Here is a 24870-nt window from a genome sequence, read left to right as displayed (position 1 = left end):
AGGGTGGGACAAAAGGGGTGGCCACCCTGGGCACAAAGTGTTAAGGGGCATGATCCGTTGATGCCGAACAGTTAGTATTGCACTACCAGCATTCAGAAATTAATACTGATTGCGCAACTGCAGTCAGGGCTGAAGTGCTTTTGTGCTTCAGGTATTTATAAGATTGTAGCAAGCCATTTGCTATGCTACATTTTATTTTCGGTCTTCAAGTACAAGAGCAATTTTTTTTTTGGCCCTCAACTTGCCCAAAATAAATGTCTTACAAAATTAGTTAAGCAACATAGTAATAAAAAAATACTTAGATAAACTTTTAAATACATGATTAAATGCTTTAGCTGCAAACAATGCAAGATGATACATACTGTTGGAAGCACTGTTCACCCACATTGAAATATTTTCACCCATTTTTATAAATCAAATAAAAAGGAAACTTTGGATGGACAAAAGGCAGGAAATTGACAGAACTATTTTAGCCATCTGTTATTAAACAGTGTAAAGCTTAACAGCAGTAAACAACTTTCGAATATACACAAAACAGCATTAATGGAACATGAATGTTACCCATTCTGAAGGAGGGATGGGCCTCCTTGAAATTGATTACATGCATAGATCTGCAATTGTGGGACTCCACACATATCTGCTGACCTCACAATACCTAAATGTAGTGAAAGTTTTGAAACATGAGGAGAATAAATCTAAGATGACTTCCCTGCTTATGGCTAGCAGAAGCATATCAGCATCAAGCAGGAACAGAAATTAAATCACAAGTAGATAAAAATCATGCAGCAAATGAATGTGCCAAACAAAACAAAAGAAAAAATATAAGGTGAAGGACCAGATGAGAAGTCAAGAAATATGGAAAAAGCATAAATATAGTTGCAAGTATAGAAAACTTCTGGAAAAAACTCCTGCTGATCAGGAATGAATGCAGGAATGGTTAAGGAAAGGTGAATTTAAACCAAGAGATGAAAGGTTAATATTAGCGGTACAAGATAGTGGGCTACATACACGTTGGTTTACAAAGTCCATTGAACATGTGAAAAAGACAAATGTAGGTTTTGTAAAACAGAATTGGAAACAGTTAACACACCTCATCGCTGGATGCAACATGCTAATGGCAGGAGGACTGTATACTGAAAGGTATAATAATGTGGCAAGACTGTTGCACTGTGCAAACATTGTGGTACTGACGTGACTGAAAAATACTGGAAATATGAGCCACAAACCATCACAGAAAATGATGACGTTTACATCACATGGGCTCTTCCAGTACTAACAGTTCAAAAGATAGATGCTAGAAATCCAGATATAGTGGTCCAGGAAAAGAAGACAAAAGTAGCACTGATCATTGAAATCGCCACACCCAGTGACTACAGCGTCCTGCATACAGACACACAAAGTCATAAAATATCAGGATTTGTAGGCAGAAACCATGTGGAAGAAAGACACCTAGATAGTTCCAATAGTAGTAGGAGCAACAGGTCTTTTAAAAAAAGAGTCTACAATCATATTTAGATATGTTATCAATACATGTAATTCCGTACGAATTGCAGGAGTCATTATTACTGGCCACATTGCGGGTGCTGCAAAGAGCACTACTGGCTGACATCAAACTTTAATCGTACTTTGACTTAGGAATGGGGTCCATTCCCGTCATGATATTAGAAACCCAAAATATTTGGAGAAATTAAAAAATTAAGAAATACTGGAGATACATCATGTGCAGAAATGAGAATTATTAGAAGAAATGCAAAGTCAATATATAAACAGTACAGAGAGGTATTACAGAAGAATAAGAATCCAGAATATGGCAGACATTAAGATAGATATTAACGCATACAACGTAAACAGAATATAAATAAATTTTCTTTATCTTAACATGTACATCACAATATTAATGTAGTGTTGCCACCTTTTCAAATGGCCAAAGTGGGACATTTTCAGGACACACATCAGATTTTATAGGCCGACGCATACCCACGGTCAGTACAAAGGATAGAACTTTACTTTATTGCCTAAATAAAAGCTTATTCTTGTAGCAGTTTAGTTGCTTATTCTGTTTCTTGTAACATTTAGGTATTTTAGATACAGAAATAACTATTTTATGCAACTATTACATAAAATATGGGACATAATTATGTCCTACAATCTCAGGACATTTGCCATTTTTAATATTTTTGGTCAGGACACAACTGCCCAAAGAGGGACTGTCCCTCGCAAAGTGGGACAGGTGGTAACCCTATTAATGCTGTTAAAGAAAATGTGTGACTATGTAAACATTTTCAATAAAAGAATATATAATTTAAAAAAATACAGTTAACCCATATTCTGGTTTGACAATATTTTCTTGCCATTATTTTTTTGGCCTGCTGGGCTACTTATCTCAGTGCAACATGCACAGCAGCTTTTAAATGAAAAAATCTCATACTAAAAGAAGACAGGAACATACTTAGGACATCTACAGAAGTAATGATCACAATGTCTTTAAAGAGAACTTTAACTACTTTTTTGTGTGTAAGGACTTAATTAAATTAAAGGATCCATCTCCTACTTTAAGGGAACCAGACGATCGATTAAACCCGATGCAGACTAACAAGCTAAATCAAATGCCTGTTCAAGAAATGGTTTTAAATATCCCCCCAGACTTTAAACATTTTTAAATACATTTTTTTTTTTGGGGGGGGGGGCTAATTTTAGTCTTCTAAGCAGATGACTATCAGCTGCTTCCCAAGGCTTCTCCTCAACTGCTGTTTCGGTCTAGCTCTCTTATATTTCCCCAGCTTGGGGCCAATGAAATCGAGGCATCATGGTGCATCATGCTGCTTTCTAGGGAATTTTTTCCTGTCTCTGCACTTACCTGGTAACACCATGGAGGTAGGATATACAAAGGACATCAGTGCTGACCACCACTCCTGCAAAGGGCTGACATCAGCAGGATGCCCTGCCTACCCTCAATATGCATCTCACGGTTGCTTCCTGGTTCCCAGCAGGGAACATGAACCATGATAGTATGCCTTAAGTACATGCCCCTGTTTTCCCCCTTTGCCAGCACTACAGACCATTGAGCCAGTAACGGATCCTGGGTCATCTGCTCCACAGTAAGGGCTTTATCCCTCTATGCAATGGTACTGGTCATTTTTTAAATAAAGAATTTGATGTTTTTGCAAGTTTTGTGAAATTCTGGTAATGCATGCAATTTAATCTGACACACTATCCACCACTAATTTTAGTAATGTAAGCAAACACTGAAAGAAGTGAGAAACAGGAGTCTCAATAAACTATTGCTGCATTTGGAACAGACAGAGCATGTATTGCTCCTTTAGATTGTTATCTGGACCTCTAAATAAGACAGGAGATGGTGGAAAATCAGTACAATCACTCCAATAAAAAAATTTGCTATAAATGAACAAAGAACATGCAGAGCAATGATGAAGCTTCAAACAGCAAAAACAAGCGAGTTAAAAACTGAAAATCATGCTAGCACATGACAGTAACACAAGTTGGGAATGAGGACATACTAGGGCGTTTCACAACTATAAAGGCAAATCAGCAGTGTTTGGAGCAATGCCAAAAAACCTGAAGTGACAGAATGTATGCTATAAAAGAAGCAGTGCAATCTTTCTGCTGTTTTGTCTGTAACACAATAGCTTATCAAAAAAGAAAAAAAATGCACTTAATGCAAACATGACTTGCACATTTAAGACCCTTTTCAAGTTTTTATACTCTCCTTTTCAGAGCATAATTCTCTGTCTAAAAGACTTCAGTATTAAACTGCACTCATTAAAGAGCAAAACCATTTATGTAACATTTACTACTTTATTTTATCAGGACAATGCAAATGAGGCATAAGTTATTCTTTCCAGTGCAGTCTTACGTTCAACATTGAGTAAAGCTGGGAGTCAAGAGGCAGGTTAAGAGAACTGCTCAAGGTCATTCACAGAGCCATTTTTCGGAGGGATTGACACTGCAATGCCAACTTTCACAAAACACTCCAACCACAAGACTGGTGCTGAAGATGTAGGTGGTTCTAACAGTCCATTTCAAGGATGTTACTGTATTCATCACGTTGTTTAACTGGCAGAATACTGAAGAAGCTCACATTGCCAAGATGATTCATGCCAGCTTTGTGAACCAGTCACAGAGATTTCAGACCTAAACATGCAAAGAAAATCACAGTGAACCTTTCCAACCTGATTTCTGTCACTACTGTCAGTCCCTCACAGACTAAACCCATCCTCTTTCCTCATGGGGTTTTCTGTACTGGATTTTGAGGGTCAGAGTAGTCTGTTTTTTTTTTCTTCAGAAAACTCATTCTGACATGCAATGGTAATTCAAACACAGGTGTACAGTAAACAGTAACTCAAATATTTGGGAAACAAAGCATTATCAATACCCAACTTACAAAACAATGAGCCCTATCTGCCTCCTGCTTACTCATGGGCCACCAGCCTACTTATGGGATGACAAGGAATGCTAGGGGAAGCAGTTTAACCCTGATCTATTTCTTAGGCAAGCCCCTGAGATCCTTCAGCTGAGATTATGAACTACATGGAATGGGAAGCAGAGGACAGATAACTTGATCACTACTATCCCAGTTCTAGTAATCTCTGTGGTACAAAAAGCAAAAGGGGCATGCAGCATACTTACTGCAGTAACAAAATCTGCAAAAACCCACTGTAGAGAGGAAAAAGGACTGTACTGGCATTCTGATGCATTATATGCCCTATGCAGGGTCATCAATGCTCTTATGAGCCTTTTACCACCTCCCGTAAACAAAAAGACAGCAAACAGATAATAACATCCCTACAATGCTTAACAGAGAACTCATCTGAATGACTGATGGACAGTCAGCTCTGGAACTGTGAAACATCTCTGTGGTGATGGAAAACCCAATGCAAAGAATTGAGTAAATGTAACTTCTGATCTTGTCTTAGATGTTACACACAGAATTTGCTGCCACATCCTGTCCAGAGAGAATCACTTCCGTGCAAAACTCTGCCATCAGACAATAACAAATGAATCAGTCCAAAATGCATGTAACATTGTTCAAGGGAAAAGAGATAAAGAACAAAAAAATGACTTTTTGGGGGTCTTCACATTTTTCTTCCCTACACGGTTGCACTTGGGACTGACATGTCCTTTCTTCAGGATGTGTAGATTATTATTTTTGTTTTCTTCATGGTGGATTCAAGTGTTACTTGATTAAAAACTTCTGCCAGACGCTATACGTTACTGCAGAGCGAGAGAGATACGCATACACCTGTTTTTCTACTCTCAGCCCATCTCCTTCCACTGCTTGTAGAATTCCAGGATGTTCTTAATTTCTATGTTGGCACTGTTGATGGCCTGAAGGGCAGACTAAAATAGGAGATTTGTGGTTAAAAAAACACAGTAATAGCATCACACTGTTATTTTGTAAGTGACAAGCTAAGCAGGCAATATTTATTTTTATAATGTAGTGAGGCAAACAAAATATCATGTATAATACATATAAATGCAAAACATGACTGCGCATTGCATCAACAAACAGAAACAATATTCTGATCTTATTTTGAAATTTCCACAGAACTTCTGATAGCAGAAAGGGAATATCAAACTCAGTTATTCAGATCATTTAACTCAAGTAGTTTCATGAATATTCATAACCACTGTACATCACTCTCTCAAAAATTCATATGACTATTTACTCTTCAATGACCAGGATAGTCCCACTAAGCTGGTATCCATTTCCAGGGGAGACCCAAGGTGGTATTCATACTCCATCCATTCACAACCCCTTTTTCCCATGGGGTCAGGGTGTCAACTTCAATAGTGACAGTCATCTAGAGCCAAGGATTACACCGCCAGGTGCTAGCCCTGCCGTGGTAGTTCATCCACACCATGCACCCAAATCTATGTGCAATTTAGAATGTCCAATCCACTTACTACATATTTTAGGAATGTGGAAGGAAACAGAAGGAAAACCATGTGAACACAGGGAAGACATGCAGACTTCACTCAGTAGGTACCCCAACAAATAATAGAACCGGGGAAACTCTTCCTGTGAGGAGACAATACTATTCACTGTGGTATTTATACTGACTACAGGAAATTTGGCCAGAGCACAGGGGAACTTCCCCTACTCTTGGTTTTGTTAGTTATTGTGTGATCTTTTATATCCATTCAAGTTACCACTAACTCAGACAGATGGAAATGTCAGTTTAACATTTCATCCAAACATCTGTATTCTCAGGACTGCTTTTGGGAAATAAATCTAAGTACCTGGTGTAGGAATAGAACCCACAGCCTTTTTATCTTCATGCACCAAAAGTAAGTGTACTACCTGTTAAGCCCTTGACATTACAATTGTTATGGCTGCACAGAAGATTTCTGCTATCTAGTCTGCAGGAAAAGCATACATCTACCTATCATGTAAAAAATAAGTTATGTACTCACCATAATGTTCCATGTTTGTAGTCCATCTCGCCCTTCATTCTTACACATGGACTCGGAGCTGATCCTCGGCTTCAACTTGGCCTATTACAAAGCTCAAAGTCTTCTAAGTTGGCTTGTGGCTAGGTATGTATCCCATGGTGCACCAGTATAATCCCCAGATCTTGTTTGCTGCTAAACTACAGAAAGACAGAACGAAAGCTATCCAGAAAGAACAATAATGAAAGGTCTCCACCTATTATGGAAATATTTTCTGTCTCCAGATCCTTCCAGGACAGGGGTAGGAGGGTGGGTTCGTAAGAATGAAGGGCGAGATAGACCACAAACATGGAACGTTATGGTGAGTACATAACTTCTTTATGTTCTGTAGTCCTATCTCGCCTTCATTCTTACACATGGGACAGCATCCCTATCACCTTATTCTTGGGTGGCTCACGGAAAAATACTCCTGAGTACCGTGGAACCAAAGGTGGCTCTACCCCTAGAGGTCAAATCCAATTTGTAATGAGTAATAAAGGTGTGAGGGGTAGCCCAGGTTGCTGCTGCACAAATATTATCAATTGGAACCCTGGCTTGAAAGGCTGCAGAAGTAGACTGGGATTGTGTAGAATGAGCCTTAATCTTGAATGGTAAAGGCTTTCCATCAGAAGAATAAATGAAGGAGATACAACTCTAAATACAAATTAGAAGGGTCACCTTGGAAACTGTGACACCTAATTTGGAGTCGGAGAAGGATACAAACAATTGGTCTGAATTCCTTAGTCCTGTGTAGATAGAACCGTAATTGTCTGTGAATATCCAACTGATGAAAAGTACAGTTGTGTACACTTAGCATAAATGTAGATGTTCGAGTGTATTCACTGTTGCAGTCATCACATTTGGGTTATCTGCTTGCAATAGCCCTCAGTCGGCCTGATTATCAAAGTTTTGGGTCATGCATCGGTTGCTGTCTCATCTTCCATGACGTCAGGTCATCAGGAGTATAAAGCATGCAGCTGATGCCATTACATCAGTTTTTCTTGCCCCAGATGTCAGGTGCCCCCCTAATGGGAAGCAATTAAATACACACATTATATATATATATATATATATACACACACACACATACACACACAAGGTTATACCTCAACAAATATACCAAAACGCTTTTAAGCATAGTTGAAAAAGGAATAGAGGCATAGCCAAAAAAAGATAGGGGGCTGGAGGGAGGGTAACCAGGACTGCAACAGTGAATACACTCAAAGATCTATATTTATGGTAAGTGTACACAACTGTACTATGTTCTTTGTATTTCACTGTTGCAGTCATCACATTTGGGTAGATTCCCAAAGCTAAGGATGGGAGCAGGAATTTAAATAGCATTAGGACCAGCTATAAGGCCCTGCAAGACTGCAGTACCAAAACCAGCCCTGGAGTTAGAGAAAATTGGCAAATGGTAATGCTTGGTGAAAGTATGTACAGAACTCCAGGTAGCAGCTTCTAGGATGCCCCTGGTAGGGACACCTCTGAGAAAGGCTGTAGAAGTAGATGCAGTCCTGGTAGCATGTGGTCGTATCCCCTGTGGGATATGTTTTCCATGGTGCTTATAGCAGAAATAAATGCAGTGGCCTATCCATTTAGAAATGGTTTGCTTTGAAATGGCCTTCCCCTCTGCCCCTGCAGCAAATGCCACCAACAGCTGCTCAGATTTCCTGAGAGGTTTAGTCCTATCCAAGTAATATCTAAGTTGTCTGTGCATGTCTAAGGAGTGCAGTATACGTTCCCCTTTGTTCTGTGGGTTAGAGAAGAAGGTTGGCAAATGAATGAATAGATTAAGAGCCACAATGGATACTACCTTGGGCATGAAGGAGGGACTGGTCCTGAGGGACACCCTATCCACATGAAAGATGATGAAAGGCTCCACTGCCATAAGAGCCTGTAATTCAGACACTCTTCTTGCTGAAGAGATGGCTAAAAGGAAGGCTGCTTTCCAAGAAAGGAATTTCAACTCAGCACTTGCAGCTAGCTCAAAAGGAGACAGAGAGTTTTTCCAAAGCAAAGTTAAGGTCCTAGGCTGGAGTTGGGGCTCTCCTAGGTGGTCTTAAGTTCTTGGTCCCTCTGAGGAACTGCTTGAGCAGTGGAAGAGAGAATAGGGTGGTACTGTGTTGTAATGAGCTGAAATGGCTGAGGCATGAATTTTTGATGGAGGAAAAGGAAAGAGCCTTGTGAAGCATCTCAGTTAAGTATTGAAGAATCTGAGGTAAACTGGGCGCTGCTGTGCCCCATCCACTGAGCTTGGTTCCAGGAACAGAATCTTTTCCATTTTTTCAGCATAAGATTTTCTGGTACTAGGCCTCCTTGCCTCTACAATGACATCCAACACTTGTTTACTGAGGGCTGGTAACTGAGAGCTCAGGTAATTAGCCAGGCTGCCAGGTTGAGGGTTTGAAGAAGAGGGTGCAGAATCTGGCCCTCCCACTGGGACAGCAGGGTAGGGATCTGGAGCAGGTGCCATGGATCCAGCAGTGACACACTGTGCAAGAGGGGGTACCAGTGTTGACGTGGCCAGTCTGGTGCAATCAGTATCATCCTTGGTTTGTCCTGTTTGATCTTTAGTAGTACACCTTGATGAGAAGAGGCAGAGTAGGAAAGGCATAACTTGATAGATTTTTCCAGGTTAAGGACAGGGAATCCACTTTCCAAGCTCGTTTGTGGGGAGTCCTTGTGCAGAATTTGTCCAACTGGTAGTTCTGGGGGGAGGCAAACAGGTCTATATGTGGGCTCCCCCATCTGTTTATCAACATGCTGAATATCTTTGGTTCCAGTTTCCACTTGTGTGTGTCCATGAGATTTCTGCTTAGATCGTCTGCCAGTGTGTTTAGGTTTCCGGGCAGGAATTGAGCCTGTAGGTGGCACTTGGTAGCTCAAGGCTGTGTTCCACAGAGACATAGCTGGTCTGCAGAGAGGGTATGAGTGGGTTCCCCGCTGCTTGTTTATGTACAACATAACAGTGGTGTTGTCCGTCTTTACCAATAATTGTCCTGGAAGAATGTGGTCCTTGAAGGCTGTCAGAGCTTTCTGTACAGCTATCATTTCTTTTTGAATGATATGCAGGTGCATTTGACTTTAGTTCCATTTGCCCTGAATGCATTTCCCTGCCAAGTGAGCCCCCCCATGCATAGTCTGATGTGTTTGTTGTTAGGGTTTGGGCGGCAGGGGGTAGAGTGAATGGCAGCCCCTTGTTTTGATGGCAGGCCTCTGCCCACCAAAGGAATTCTAGCCGTAGGCAAAGTATGACAGGAATCATTGCTTCTAGATCCTGAGAATGTTGACACCATAGGCTTTTTAGATACCACTGTAGTTTCTTCATATGCAGTCTTGCATATGGAATTAGTAGAATGCAGGAGGCCATGAATCTCAAGGCTTGCAGCATTTGCCTTGCAGATAGCAGGTTCTTTGTGGCCACTTGTTTGAAGTTGTCAAATGAATTTATTTCTCTGGCATGAGGAAAGCCATCTGGGAAGTTGTGTTCAAGCTTGCTCTCAGGAATACAATTTGTTGACAGGGTACCAGATGTGACTTTGTTTCGTTTATGGTGTACCCCAGACAAGTTAGCACCTTTTGTACAAATGCCAGATAATTCAAAAGTCCTGGCTTTCTGCCTGAATTAGACAATCGTCCAGGTATGGGTATATTTGAATTTTTCTTTGCCTGCAAAAAGCAATGACAGACACTAGGCACTTTGTGAATACCCTGGGTGCAGTAGATAAGCCAAAGGGCAGTGCAGAGAACTGATAGTTCATGTAGCCTGCTTTGAAGCGTAGGTATCTTCTGCAAGATTCCCTGATTGGAAGTGCAGGTAGGCTTCCTTTAAATCCAGTGTTGCCAACCAGGCATCTTTGCCTAGCATAGGAAGTAGCAGGTGAAGAGTTAGCATCTTGAATTTTGGAATCATCAAAAAAGTGTTTAAGGTAGAAAGGTCCAGGATAGGACGCCATAAATTGTCTTTTCTGGGTACAAGGAAAAGTCTTGAATAAAAACCTTGTCCTTTTTCCTCTTCTGGTACAGTTTGAATAGCCTTTATGCTTAAGAGAGAGAGTACTTGCTTTTGAGTCTCTGCCCATTGATTTGGGGGTAGATCTGGCCAACCATTTGGGGATGGTAATGTGTGGAAGTGAAATCTGTATCCTTGGGAAACTATATTTAAAACCCATTTGTCCTGGGTAATGAGTTCCCAGTTTTTGGCCTACAGAGCAATCTTCCCCCCTAAAGGAGCAATCAGTTGAGAAGTGTTTGGAAGTTTTAAAGTCAAGTCATTGAGACAGCTTTCCATAGGGGGGAGTCTTACTACTCCCTGATTTGGACCGGACACCCCCCCCCACTGCTTAGTCTTGTGCGTACCCTGGGACTGAAACCTGGGGCTTCTGCTGGTTCTGGGTTTGGGTTGGGAAGGCCTGGAAGAGGCAGGAAAGGACCAATTCTTAGAGGGCCAATGCCTACTAAATCTTGGAGGCTGAACTTGTAGGAAATCTTTAACAGTTTGCATAGATTTAGCTTTTTCCTCCATCTTTTTAAGAACTTCTGCTTTTTTGCAAACAGGCGGTCCTGATTTACGGGAGCATCCAACAATTTAGCTTTAACATGATCTGGCAAAGATTGTTCCTTAAGCCAAGCATGCCTTCTAAGTACAGACCCAGCGACAGCAGCCCTGCAAGAGGCCTCTAATGAATTAAACCCACAATGCAAAGTATGTTTTCCAACCTGTTCAGCAGAATGCATTAAATCCTGTAAATCTTTATTTTCAGCACAGTCAGGAATCAACATTATTTTCTGTTTAAGCAATCCAATAATATGTTGCTGATACTTTAACATATGAAACTGACAGTTTAAAGCCCTAATGGCCAAGGTTGCAGAACTGTAAACCTTCTTACCCCATCTATCCAGCGCCCTGGAGTCTCTATCAGAAGGGGTAGGATTTTTGGCAGTAGTAGCCTTAATGCCCTTTGGTCCCAGTGAAACAGTTTCAGGATCCACAGTAGGATTTTTAAAAAGGAACTTGTGAGAATCAGGAACCTTGTAATATCTATCACGTAGATAGATGGGAGCAGGAGGCAAAGAATCAGGGGCCACACTAGATTCTGAAAAGGCATCATCAACAATGTCTAGTACAGGAGGGATAGCTAAAGGCCTGTGTTGAGGGCAGGAGTAAGAAGTCCCTAAGCCTCTTTTTTGGAAATGCTCCCTAAGAGTATGCAAAGTTTCACCAAAAGAGAAATCCTCTGGAGGGGATGCAGAGGGAATAGAGTCCTCTGCATCCAAATCCTCATATAAGCAGATAAGGGTAAATCCAGGTCATCAGAAGAAACAGAAATTTCAGAATCCTGGTCAGAAGATACATAAGCAAATTCAGTCCTAGGTCGCTTAGAAGGGGATGGTTGGCTTCCCCGGATTAAAGTTATTAGGTCTTCAGCCATTCTTATCATTTGTTGTTTAGGCACAGAGGCCTGAGCATGCGGCCTGGGCGTCGGTTTTCGAGACATGGTTTGAGCTTTAGGCCTTAAAGTAGGTGGCATTGGTTTAATATGCAAATCTGTAGGCCTGAATACACCCTCAGAAGCCGGTGACTGCACAGCGGCTCCGGACCCAACCAAGGTAGAGACAGCCGCAGGTTCCACAGCTGAAGCATCTCGTGGCATACCAGACTCTGAATGGGTCTCAGTAGAGGCCTACGAATCAGAAGTAGCGGGCATAAGGGGCTGTGAAAGCGCCTCACTGAGTACCGGCGAACTGGCGACTGGCTTAGGAGAAGCATCGGCAGCTTTGGAGCTAGGCGGCCTGTCACTGTCGATCTTTGCATTTTTTCGGAATGCCGGTAGTTGGATGGCTTACCGACGAAATATCTGGATAAATGAATTGAAAACCGAAATATTTAGAAGCGTAAGTATACCAATGATGGATAGTTCGTTGGTTAAATAAGGCACAAAACCGACAGCGAGGTACGTTGTGGTCAGGGCCTATTCAAGGAATACAGTACGAATGAAAATCTTTATGAGGTATTTGCTTTCCACAAGAAATGCAATTATTAATTTTTACTGACATCGGTAAGGAGCAAGAAAAAGTTTCTAGCGGGTACTTAGCTTTAGTTGAAGACTTCGGTTCTGAAACTTGAAAATGAAAATTTCAGGAGTCGGCCGACCGGCACTTGCGAACTGCTTCTGGCACCGCACGGCAAGAAAGACTGATGTAATGGCGTCGGCTGCATGCTTTATACCCCCGAAGACCTGACATCATGGAAGATGAGACAGCAACTGATGCAGGACCCAAGACTTTGATAACCAAGCCGACTGAGGGCTACTGCAAGCAGATAACACAAATGTGATGACTGCAACAGTGAAACACGAAGAACATTCTGTATTCTGCTGCATTGGAATGATTAGGAAAGAACACCAACAGCTCTATAGTTTGGTTCAAGTTATTATGAGAGCACACTTTAGGGACAAAGGATGGATTTGTGCGAAGAGATGCTCTATCTTTGTGGAAAATCAAATAAGGGGGGTTGATAGACAGTGCTTGTAACTCTGATACTCATCCAAACAGATGTGATGGCCACCAGAAACAAGGTCTTCCAAGACAGAAACTTCAATGAACACGAACGAGCAGGTTCAAAGGGTGGAGACGTTAATTTGGACATGACGAAGTTTAGATCCCAGGAAGCTACCGGTTCCTGAAAAGGAGGTCTCAGCAAAGTGGCACCTTTAAGGAAGGTTTTACACAACCTGTGTGACATCAGATTAGCCTCATGCTGACCCAAATGAAAATTTGATATTGCTGCCAACTGAACCCTAATTGTGGCAGCAGCAGAACCCTGGTGAAAAAGTTCAGACAAAAATTCTAAAACCACTGGAATGGATGCGGTGTAAGGGTCAACGTTCCTTTCTTTAGCCCAGATAGAAAACCTTCTCCATTTGCTAATGTATAACTTTCTAGTGGAGGGTTTATGAGAAGGTGTGAGAATGCGAGTCACAGCGAGTGAAAAATCATGAAGCCTGACTAGGAATGGAACTGGATCAGCCATGCTGTCAAGTTGAGGGTGTGGAGGCTGGGGTGAAGAGATCCTGACATGTGCATCAAGATCTGGCACCGGGTGCAGAGTCCATAGATCGTCTAGTAGAAGAGGCCTGAGAAAAGGGAACCAAACCTGATGAGGCCAGTAAGGAGTGATGAGAATCAATTAGCTTCCCAACAGTTTTGCTTTCTGAATCACCTTGGATATGAGAGGAAAGGGGGGGAAGCATAAAGGAGACCCAGGGGTCAATCGTGAACAAGTGCATCTCTTGGTGACTCCCCCCAGGGGGGGGGGGATAAGGGAAAAGTAACTGCTGCATTTGGAGTTGATCGGACTGGCGAAAAGATCACAGCAAGGCTGTCCCCATTTGCGGAAGATCTGTTCCACTATTTCCTGCTTCAGAGACCACTTGTGAGGCATCAAGATTGCTTGGCTGAGTTTGTCGGCTATCACGTTGATTGCCCCTGGTATGTGCATTGCCACTAGAAAGCGCTGGGAAGATATCGCCCATTTCCAAACATGAATAGCCTCTCAACAAAGGGGGTAAGATCTGGTTCCACCTTGTTTGTTGAGATACCATACCACCGACATGTTGTCTGATCGTATTGTTATCGTCCCAAGAGGAAGAAGGTCATGGAGTGCTTGCAATGCCAGAAGCACCACCCTCATCTCTAAGACACTGATATGCAGGTGAGCCTCATGATCTTGCCATGTGCCTTGGACAGTCCTGCCTAGATAGTGCCCCCCCATCTGTGAGGCATCCGTGGTCACAGTAGCAACGGGTTGGCGAGGAAGGAATGGAGTGCCTGTCGTAGTTGGTTGGGTTGGATCCACCAACGGAGGTCCTTCTTGCAAGACTCTTAAAATGATGTGGTGGGACAGAGGCAGTTGTTGAAAGGACCACTGGGACGATAGGAGCCATCGAAGAATCCGCATATGCAAACTGGCAAGAGGGACTAGCAATATGGTGGAGGCCATGGTCCCTAAGAGTTTCAGCATTGTCTTTGCCTTGACTTTCCGGAGGGGAAGTAGACGGAGAACTTGTTGTATGAGGTTCTGTGCTCTTTCTGCAGGAAGACGACCTAACATGGCGACTGTATCTATTTCTGTGTCTATAAAAGTCACAAATTGAGAGGGCGATAAGGTAGACTTTTCCCAATTTATGGCAATCCCCAACTGGGCACAAAGTTGGATAGTGGAATCTCTGGTTTGAAGGAGTAGATGCCTGGTGGAGGCGGTCAGGAGCCAGTCATCCAGGTACAGAAACACTTGGAATCCCAGACATCTCAGGTGAGCTGTCACTACTGCCATACATTTGGTGAACACCCTGGGGGCTGTGGTGAGATCAAAGGGTAGTGACTGGCTCCCAGCTGGAATCGTAGATGGCTCATCGATGCTTTGTCCATTTTTATATGGCAGTACGCATCTTGGAAGTCTCTTGAACACATCCAAGCGTCTTTCCCTAATAGAGGGAGTATAGACCGCAGTGTCACCATCCAGAACTTGTCCTTCTTTACAGATTTGTTTAATTTGCTGTGGTCCAAAATGGGCCTCCAGTCCCCTGTACGTTTTGGCACTAAAAAGAATCTAGAATAAGTTCTGAGTCCTACCTGGTCTGCGGGGTCGGTTTGGATGACTCTGTTTGCGAGCAACTTGTTCACTTCTACAGTTACTTGATCCTTGCGATTGGATGGAACATCCGGGATCCTCTTGGGAACATGAGGTGGAAGAGAAAAGGGTATGGAATAACCACAGGTGATAATTCTTTGTACCCATTTGTATCGGGGGATGCTTATCCAGGCTTCTGGATACAAAGAAATGCGACCCCCGACTGGCTACAGAGAAGCACAGCCGGGCCCCACATCAGGAGTGCTGGTAGGGACGGCCTCAAAACGAATCATGGCCTCCCTGATTTTGTGGTCCACCCCTGCCTCTAGGGCGATGTCTACCATTTGCTCCTCCTCCTCTGCCTCTGAAGGAGGAGTCACCTTGTGCATCTGGGAAAAACCTCTGGGACTTCTTGAACCACATCTTACCACCTCTCTGACCCTTGGGGTATAGCGTAGAGGGGACGGTAAAACTTACTCCCACGGCAGACAGCGTTTTCCCTTCTTGCTTGCACCTGCTGAGTGTGTCTTTTACCTTAGGTCCAAACATGGAAGAAGCGTCAAAGGGGGCGTTGGTAAAGGTAGACTTGAATGGTTCCGCAAAATTACACAAGTGCATCCAGGAATGCCTCCTAAGGGAAACTCCTGAACCCACTGCCCTGCTCGCTCCATCGGCTGCATAAAAAATCAGCCTCATGGAGGAGGTAACAATGGAATTCAAGGTGGACAACTGAGCAGACACCTTATCAATGACTCCTTCAATAGATGTACCTTGTAGAATTTCTCCCAACTCCTTAAGGAGATCTCTCTGAAGCCTTGTAAAATGTATTAGGTAGTTCAGCGATCTGAAAGTGAATGCCGCTGATGAAAAGATACACTTCCCATATCTATCCATCGTTTGAGACTCCTTGTTCGGCGGATGGACAGATGAAGTCTCTGCTAGTTCCTTCTTAGTGGCCACCGCCACCACCATGGCATCTACAGGAACACCCTTGGATAAAACTTCCTTCTCCTTGGGGGCTGACAAAAATTTATTGGGTCTCCTAGGAACTGGCTCCACAGCATCAGGAGTCTCCCACACCTTCCGACTACAGATCTAGAAGTTCGTTGAAAGGTGGAGACACCCAAGAGGCTGAAGGTCGAGACCTGAAAGCCTTCAGGTACACTCCTCATCAGAAGGGGTAACAGTGGGCCAGCCGCACCTCTGCTTAAGGATCTCTAAGATGTCTTCAAAGGAGACATCATCAGAGGACGACTTGGGGGACCCGTCTCAATCCTTGAGGTTGATGTCAGAGGTAAGAGACTCATCCTGGGCATCTACATGCTTCCCTCTCGCATGTCTTCTTCTGAGGGGACTCCTTAGAAGGATATTCCGGGGAGGTCTCGGAAGAGTGGGGGCCACCAACCGGGGGCTCCTGAGGTTGAAGGTTTCTGCTGTCGAGAGAAGGAGTAGGTGCTGAGACGGAGGTCGGTGCCCGAGGGGGAAGAGTGTCAGTACCCCTGGGTGGAGCTGATGAGTGGGACAGCACACTCCGCACATCATCTCGAAGGCAGACCTCTCCGGCTTCGAGGAGACAGAGGAAGTCATCTGCTCCAGAGTCATCGGCTCCGAGATAGATGTAGGATCTGAGCTCACCCTAGCAGATGCACCGAGAGGGGGACTCGGAATCGTAGAGATCCAGCTCCAAGTGTCCCTGACTGGGGAACTTCGGCTCTTAGACACCACGGACGGCACCGAAGGTGTCTGAGCGGAACTCGGCAAAGAGACAGCCTCGGGGGGAGCTGGAACAGAGGGTTCCACAACCAGCAGTACTGAATACTCCGGCTCCGAAAGCCCAGCACGGCTCTGAGGAGGAACCACAACAGGGGAAATGAACTCAGGTGACTCCGATACAGACTGGGTCAGAGCCAACAGCATTTTTGGCAAGGCAGACAACTTCAAGAGTCTCAGCACTACTCTCTCCACATCTTCTTCCGATAGGCTCCTGGAAGATGTGGGAGATCTGAGCCTCTGTAAGATAGGGGTCCTTAAAGTTGGGGAGACCGGCAATGGATCTCTGGATCGGCTCCGATGTTTGCTATCAGTAGTCTGCTCTGAAATGCATGGGGCCGACACTGGAGTCATAGTATCAACAACCTCGATAAGTTCCAAGATCAGGAGTCGAGGAGGGAGAAGTCTTGTCCAGTTTAGAAAGTTTAGGAGGCGGTTCCGAAGCACTAGATGGCGCCGGGGAATGCCTCTTGGTAGGCTTAGCCTTGTTTTTTTTGGATGCATGAGATTTGGAGGAAGAAGACGAACTGGCCAAGTCTTCCTCAAAAGAAGGCTTGAGGAGACCTTTCAAAATTAGTTTGTTCTTCCACTCCTGTAAGACTCTGGAGCTGAAGGAATGGAAAAACAAACATGTTTCCTGCAGATGGATGGCTGCGAGGCAATACACACAATTACTACGGCCATCCGTAATTGACATTTTCTGAGAACATTTTACACATTTCTTAAACCCCGAGGGTTTATGATCTTTTCCCACTTTAGACATGGTAACTGGAGAAACAGCAAAAAAGAACACAAAACAAACACAACGAGGATTAGGTCCCTCTAACTTAAACAGGCCTAGCCCTAACTGCACTAAAACACACCACGAGGACTAGGTCCTCTAACTCAAATGGACCTAACCCTGGGCAGAGAAAAAGACAGAGAACTAGGTCCTCTAACTTAAAAAGGACCTAGAAAAGAGAAGACTAAAGGTCAGAAACTACTAACTATACTGCACAAAGTATGAACAAGAAATTGTCCAACTGTCTCAGTGAAAACTATAATCAAACTCTACGTCACAGAACAAAAAGAGTCGCAAATATCAAAGGACCCTTGCCAACTGAATAGCTAAATATCCGGATAATATCTAGGAGGAAATAATCTAATGTTAACTCTCTAATACTAATAAACACTGATAAACACTGCACATGGAAAAGGGTAAATTGAGCGCAAACGCGCACCTTAACAGTAAGCACTAAATATTTAAGTAATAACTATTAAACTTCCAAACTCTCTATGCTAATAAACGCAGCAAATATCAACAAAGAGCAAAAGCGCCCATTAAATAGAAAACAACTGGCACACAGGATACCAAAGAGAACAAGGCCAACCAGTTCTCAACAATAAGTACCTAAATTGAAGAAAGAAAACACTTCAGCAAGACTGAAACTACTCTAAAAGCCATATAAATTGAAAGGTTACGCTGAAATATAGTAAAACTAGCAAAAAGTGTTAAACTTAGCCACGGCCAAGAAGAAGCACATTTGAACTCATCGACGCGGCAAACGAGATCTGGGGATTATACTGGTGCACCATGGGATATCTACCTAGCCACGAGCCAACTAGAAGACTTTGAGCTTTGTAATAGGCCAAGTCGGAGCAGAGGATCGGCTCCAAACCCATGTGTAAGACTGAAGGCGAGATAGGACTACAGAACATCAAAAGTTTCCAGAACCCACTGCTGAGCATATGGCTCCATCCATCAGTAAACTATATTCGTAAAATTTCACTTAAAGGCATTTGAATGTGCTTTTATTTTAAAAGCCACTGAAGTCCGGAGGCATCAAAGCTTTAATAACGTCTCAGTCAGCAGCCATTCTACATAGAATATATGGCCATTCATCAATGCTTCTACAACACATTTCCAAGTAGTTCTCAGAAATAAGCTGCCCTTCACCAAGACATCCTAAACTTTCAATGGCATGGGTTATCATAAAAAAAAAAAAAAAAAAAGGAAGCCTTTTCCTTCCTCGGTTATCTTCCACCAGATATTTAAGCTCTGACTAGGACATAAGGATAGCTAAACATGCATCCAAAATGTGCATGTTAGGTGCTTAATGTAACAGCAGTACAAGAGATCACATATTTGTACTAAGTTCTGGCATAAGGACAACTACATCTGCTGGAAATCAGCACAGAGGATTAAGGCTTAGAACTGTTAACAAAAGGCTTCCTGTAGTTCTGGGTACAGGTTTTTATTCATTTCACTTCCATCTGCTCAAAGTGTAACTATTCTTAGGTCACTCAACCAGACATGCTCCCCGGCTGCCACTGAAAAGGGACAAGTGTAAAGTGCAAAGTGGGATTACCTGGTCAACAAATGAATAAAATAAAACAGCAGTAACTGCACAGTAGTTCAGAGGCATATGGGATTAACATTAAGGTGTACAACCCCAGTAAACCAACACTGGATCTAAAACCAATGTGAACAGAGCATATGAAAAAAAAGTCAAATGAGAAGGCAAACAGTGCTGTGAAGACTTTGAAGTTCTCAAACTTCAAAAGTAATGACATTTGGAGTGGTACTCCTCGAATGCATCATCCTAAATAATGGTGCTGGCAATCTAAGAAATTAAGGTCCTTGTATTATTATGCAAGGCCTGTTGTAGAAAGAGCATAACCAAATACACAAACAAATGTAATGCATTAAATAATGATCATCAAGAAAAGTACATCTGTTTAAGTACTTGTAACAGCAGGAATTCAAGATGTCAAACAGTAAATGATGGCATTTGCACTGACATGCTTTCTATTCTTAAGTAATCTGAACAATTTTTTCTAGTAGTAATACTTCTCTGTGGGGACTGTGTCCTGTGTCGCAGGACACTGAAGCTGTTAAGTTCTCTGCTGTCTGGTAATTAGCAGAGATGATTAAAGGTCTGACTTATTAACAAGAAACTTTCTGGATTCAAGGTACAGGGCTTGATTCTTTCACTGCCAATTGCCTACTGTGCGACTCTAAGCAAGTCACTTAACCAGATACTGCTCCTGGGCGGATTCTGAAGGAGACGCTTGTGCACAGTGGGCTTTATCTGGTTAACAAATGTCTTAAAAGGCATTAGGTGCGTGACTGTCATGAGCTGGATATATTTTCTACGAACATGGCAGCGTTTGGTTCTGCTTTATTCCAGAATACCCTTCCGTGAGACCACTCTGGGTTGATAACTAGCTGGGGACTCTGTCCCACGGTTTGAAGAACTGATGCAAAAGACATCAGATACAAAGTTATGTACTCACCATAATGATGGATCTGTGTTGTCTGTTTTCATCCTTCCTCAACCTACCCTCCCCCCTCTTCCCCCCTTCTACTGGAAGAAGATATTCACATAGTCTCCTGGTAAGATCTGGATGTGTTCCCCTTTTGGTTCTCCCTCAACTCCAGATACCTTTCCTATCATGTTTCCAGCTATTTATAAAATTGTTTCCTTTCTATATGTTGATATCAAGGGGGCAAACTCAAAATGTAATCTGGAGCTTGGGAAAGGATTATGAGTAAGGAGAGGAGCTTGAACTATGGATCCAAAGTCTGGGAGGTGGTTGGATCCAAAATCCAAAGGTAGAGGAACGGATGAAAAAAGACATCAGATCGAATGTTAGGATGAGGCTTACTTGATTGTTGAGACAGAAGAACTTTTGAAGGGCAAATGCTAAATGACTTCTCCAGCACAAAAGGAAATGCTGGGAACCATATCTGCAAAAGCCAATAATGTACTATAAGAAAGACCTTTGCTTTATGTTGCTTGGCTTTCTGAAAAGCCACACAAAATGACCTACAATGTTTGACATGGTTGTGGACTTGTCAATAGTCAAGGTGCACAATAAATTATAGATTTCTAGAATGTATGTGTGTGTGTTTAAGTAAATGTTTTAAAAATATTTTTATACTCAACAAAGATGGAAAAAGATGCTCCCAAATGTGGTACCCAGTATGTTGGAGATACTATTGGGTGTTTTAGGTACTTCATCACATTTCTTTTTGGTTTTGTCCAATTTTAAATGGATTTAAGATGGCTAACTCAAATGATACAATGGGATATAACACAGAAATAATTGGGATTGTATTTTAATTGGGGTGCAGCATTCAAATCCATTCTGCAATGAAAGAATGCAATTTATTTTTTTGTCAGTGAAAGTTGTTAAAAAGGCTGTTAAAAGGAAATGAAAGACTAATCAAATTCCAGTAACTGATGTCATACAAAATGGATATAAAAATGGTTTAACTAGGAATAAATTGTGGAACCAATACGCAGCACTTCAGCTACTGTGGCACATGATTTAAGACACTTAACAATGTAGTAATACAAGGGGCAATGTACTGTAATACTGGAACTCTGTGATGTCAATATGTTCACCAGCTCTCTCTCCCTCTGTAACTGTGCCAGACACGGATATTGTTACCTATCATTACATGTATACAATTATTGACCTTAAACTGCAATTGCTTTTTCTGTTTTGTTAAAAACTGGTTGAAAGAATAGTCATAATTTAAGAAGTGAAGTGTCTAGTATATGACTTGATTTATTCTGATGACTATAAAATACATAAATGTTAGAGAGAATGGTACATGATTTAAAAAGCATTTATGAATATCTGATAAAAATCACAAATTATATATAGGTCCCATGTTAAGAAACAAGAATGTTACAAATATTCAGAATTATATTTCGTATGTGATTTCCCAGATATTAATAAAGGATTAAAAATGTGCAAAAGTGATCAAATGTAACTGTTGCAACAAAAAGCATTTTTGCAAGAAGAATGCTCCTGACCCCTCCCCCCCCCCCCACACACACACCCTTCAGAGACTGATGCACCTCGGAATAAGCAGAATTCTCTAAGATACAGCAATATTAGTAACCTCACACAATACACAAGAATCATACTTTAATATCTGCACATTTAACTGTCATTTCTGGATCAAAGTATCCCTGTGGTCTTCTCTTCAGGCAAAGAATGGGGATAAGTAAATGTTACACTTGGCATTGGTCAGGGATATAAACAAGCTGCAACAAAGCTTGCCTCACATGCACAGCAACCTCAAGAGTCACAGAAGGACTGAAGGGACCAGTTGAACAGTGTCAAACAGTGAGAGTTTTTCCTCTAAGAAACTGTCCTTTCCTGGAATGTAAAAGGGCATTACAAAGCAGCTGGGTTGAATGAATCATCCCAATAACGTCATGGCTTCTTGGCACAGGGAAGCCACATCATATGCCTGAGGACTGTTACACTCAAAGGAAAGAGTCCTGAGAGACTAACTTGTAACAACTGCCAACATCTCTAAAAATGCTGATGTGAAGGTCTGATTCAGACGATGCCCAAACACCTCTGTGCAATGTCTTCTCTCAATGTTTAGGGCAGATATATCTGTAATGGATCTCTGGATCGGCTCCGATGTTTGCTATCAGTAGTCTGCTCTGAAATGCATGGGGCCGACACTGGAGTCATAGTATCAACAACCTCGATAAGTTCCAAGATCAGGAGTCGAGGAGGGAGAAGTCTTGTCCAGTTTAGAAAGTTTAGGAGGCGGTTCCGAAGCACTAGATGGCGCCGGGGAATGCCTCTTGGTAGGCTTAGCCTTGTCTTTTTTGGATGCATGAGATTTGGAGGAAGAAGACGAACTGGCCAAGTCTTCCTCAAAAGAAGGCTTGAGGAGACCTTTCAAAATTAGTTTGTTCTTCCACTCCTGTAAGACTCTGGAGCTGAAGGAATGGAAAAACAAACATGTTTCCTGCAGATGGATGGCTGCGAGGCAATACACACAATTACTACGGCCATCCGTAATTGACATTTTCTGAGAACATTTTACACATTTCTTAAACCCCGAGGGTTTATGATCTTTTCCCACTTTAGACATGGTAACTGGAGAAACAGCAAAAAAGAACACAAAACAAACACAAGAGGATTAGGTCCCTCTAACTTAAACAGGCCTAGCCCTAACTGCACTAAAACACACCACGAAGACTAGGTCCTCTAACTCAAACGGACCTAACCCTGGGCAGAGAAAAAGACAGAGAACTAGGTCCTCTAACTTAAAAAGGACCTAGAAAAGAGAAGACTAAAGGTCAGAAACTACTAACTATACTGCACAAACAAAGTATGAACAAGAAATTGTCCAACTGTCTCAGTGAAAACTATAATCAAACTCTACGTCACAGAACAAAAAGAGTCGCAAATATCAAAGGACCCTTGCCAACTGAATAGCTAAATATCCGGATAATATCTAGGAGGAAATAATCTAATGTTAACTCTCTAATACTAATAAACACTGATAAACACTGCACATGGAAAAGGGTAAATTGAGCGCAAACGCGCACCTTAACAGTAAGCACTAAATATTTAAGTAATAACTATTAAACTTCCAAACTCTCTACGCTAATAAACGCAGCAAATATCAACAAAGAGCAAAAGCGCCCATTAAATAGAAAACAACTGGCACACAGGATACCAAAGAGAACAAGGCCAACCAGTTCTCAACAATAAGTACCTAAATTGAAGAAAGAAAACACTTCAGCAAGACTGAAACTACTCTAAAAGCCATATAAATTGAAAGGTTACGCTGAAATATAGTAAAACTAGCAAAAAGTGTTAAACTTAGCCACGGCCAAGAAGAAGCACATTTGAACTCATCGACGCGGCAAATGAGATCTGGGGATTATACTGGTGCACCATGGGATATCTACCTAGCCACGAGCCAACTAGAAGACTTTGAGCTTTGTAATAGGCCAAAGTAGTGAAGTTATGGGAATAGGTAACTGATTTGGATTCCCACAGGAAGAGTGATGTTCTCGGTCTACCACAAAATGTACTGCCTATAGAATTTGAATATTCTGATTTTTTTGTGACATAAGCTCCAAAACAAGCGAAAATACAATGTAAAAACCAGTCCAACCAAGAAAATAGCAAAAAAAAAAAAAAAATCCGACCACAGCAGAAGGATGCCGAAAATATATTAAAATATAGTTAAATGATGAGCTCTTTCATCTCTTACCAGAGACTTCATCATATATGTGACATCAAATCTACTCTTTTTATACCTTTTACCAATTTCCGGTCTATCAATCAACCACCTACACCTTATTGTTAAACCCTTTTGGACCACTAAAGTCACTTCAAAACTAAAGTAACACTTGGTTACATATTAAAAAACTTTTAAACAGTGGCAGCCTTTTCTTTTAGAACAGGTTTCACTGACACACATTCATTCAAACCAGAAAATAAAGTAGCGTTTAATCTAAATTGAAAAATTAATTCTTTTTTTAGTAAAATTAACTTTGGTCTCTGTCTTGCTCTTTGGGAATGGGAGTCTGAGGAAGACACTTTGCAGAAGATGACTTAAAGGCATGGTTCCATAGAAGCTGTGGTCTCTCTCTTGTGAACCAACATGGATTGTTACTGCCCACTAGGGATAAAGGCTAAATACTCAGAAGCAATATTTTCAGACAATGAAGATGCCTATTCTAAGACTGAGATGCATGGTATAAATGTTGCCTGGGTTTACAGTGAAGTTGATAAAGTAAACTGCATTAGTGCTAATAGACTTGGGTGAAGTGCTCTTGGGCCAGGGAAGGTTGGCACCGACTGACATTGACAGGGTTAGCACTGATGACAGTATGACACCAACTCCTACTAACACGCCCAGTGAACACAAGTATCACTAGTAAGAGCATCAAAAATGTCCTCACTGATTTACTACAGCACCACTACTGATCATAGTGTCAGAATACAATTTGATAAATGTTGACAGGACTTTCAAAACCAAAAAAAAAAAAAGTGGAATAAGTGAATAAAGGCCTGGAAACTTAGGGTGGTGAGAAAAGGCCAAAAGTGATTCCTTGCACCCAACAGATGAAGCAGGGTGAGGGGAAACAGCACACATGACCTAAGCCCTCAAAGGTCCCTGCCAACCTGTCATAAACAATGCAGTTTGCAGGACAAAGGACTGAAAAAACATAATTTTTAAAAAGCTGAAACTCCCC

General features: G+C 42.1%; 1 protein-coding gene across 1 annotated transcript in view; it reads right to left on the bottom strand.

Moving 5' to 3' along the window:
- Nucleotides 1-3802: 3802 nt before the first annotated feature.
- Nucleotides 3803-24870, bottom strand: part of SMG5 (SMG5 nonsense mediated mRNA decay factor) — a 2571376-nt gene continuing 2550308 nt past the window's right edge. Inside the window, exon 22 of the mRNA XM_044079814.1 lies at nt 3803-5358. Within this exon, the coding sequence (XP_043935749.1) occupies nt 5275-5358 (84 nt within the window). The 3' untranslated portion in view covers nt 3803-5274. The remainder of the gene's footprint in view (nt 5359-24870) is intronic.

The sequence above is a fragment of the Protopterus annectens genome, chromosome 8.part0 (genome assembly GCF_019279795.1).
Source record: "Protopterus annectens isolate FY-2018-M chromosome 8.part0, PAN1.0, whole genome shotgun sequence".
In the NCBI taxonomy this organism is placed as follows: Eukaryota; Metazoa; Chordata; order Ceratodontiformes; family Protopteridae; genus Protopterus; species Protopterus annectens.
This window is presented reverse-complemented; position numbering and strand designations above follow the sequence as displayed.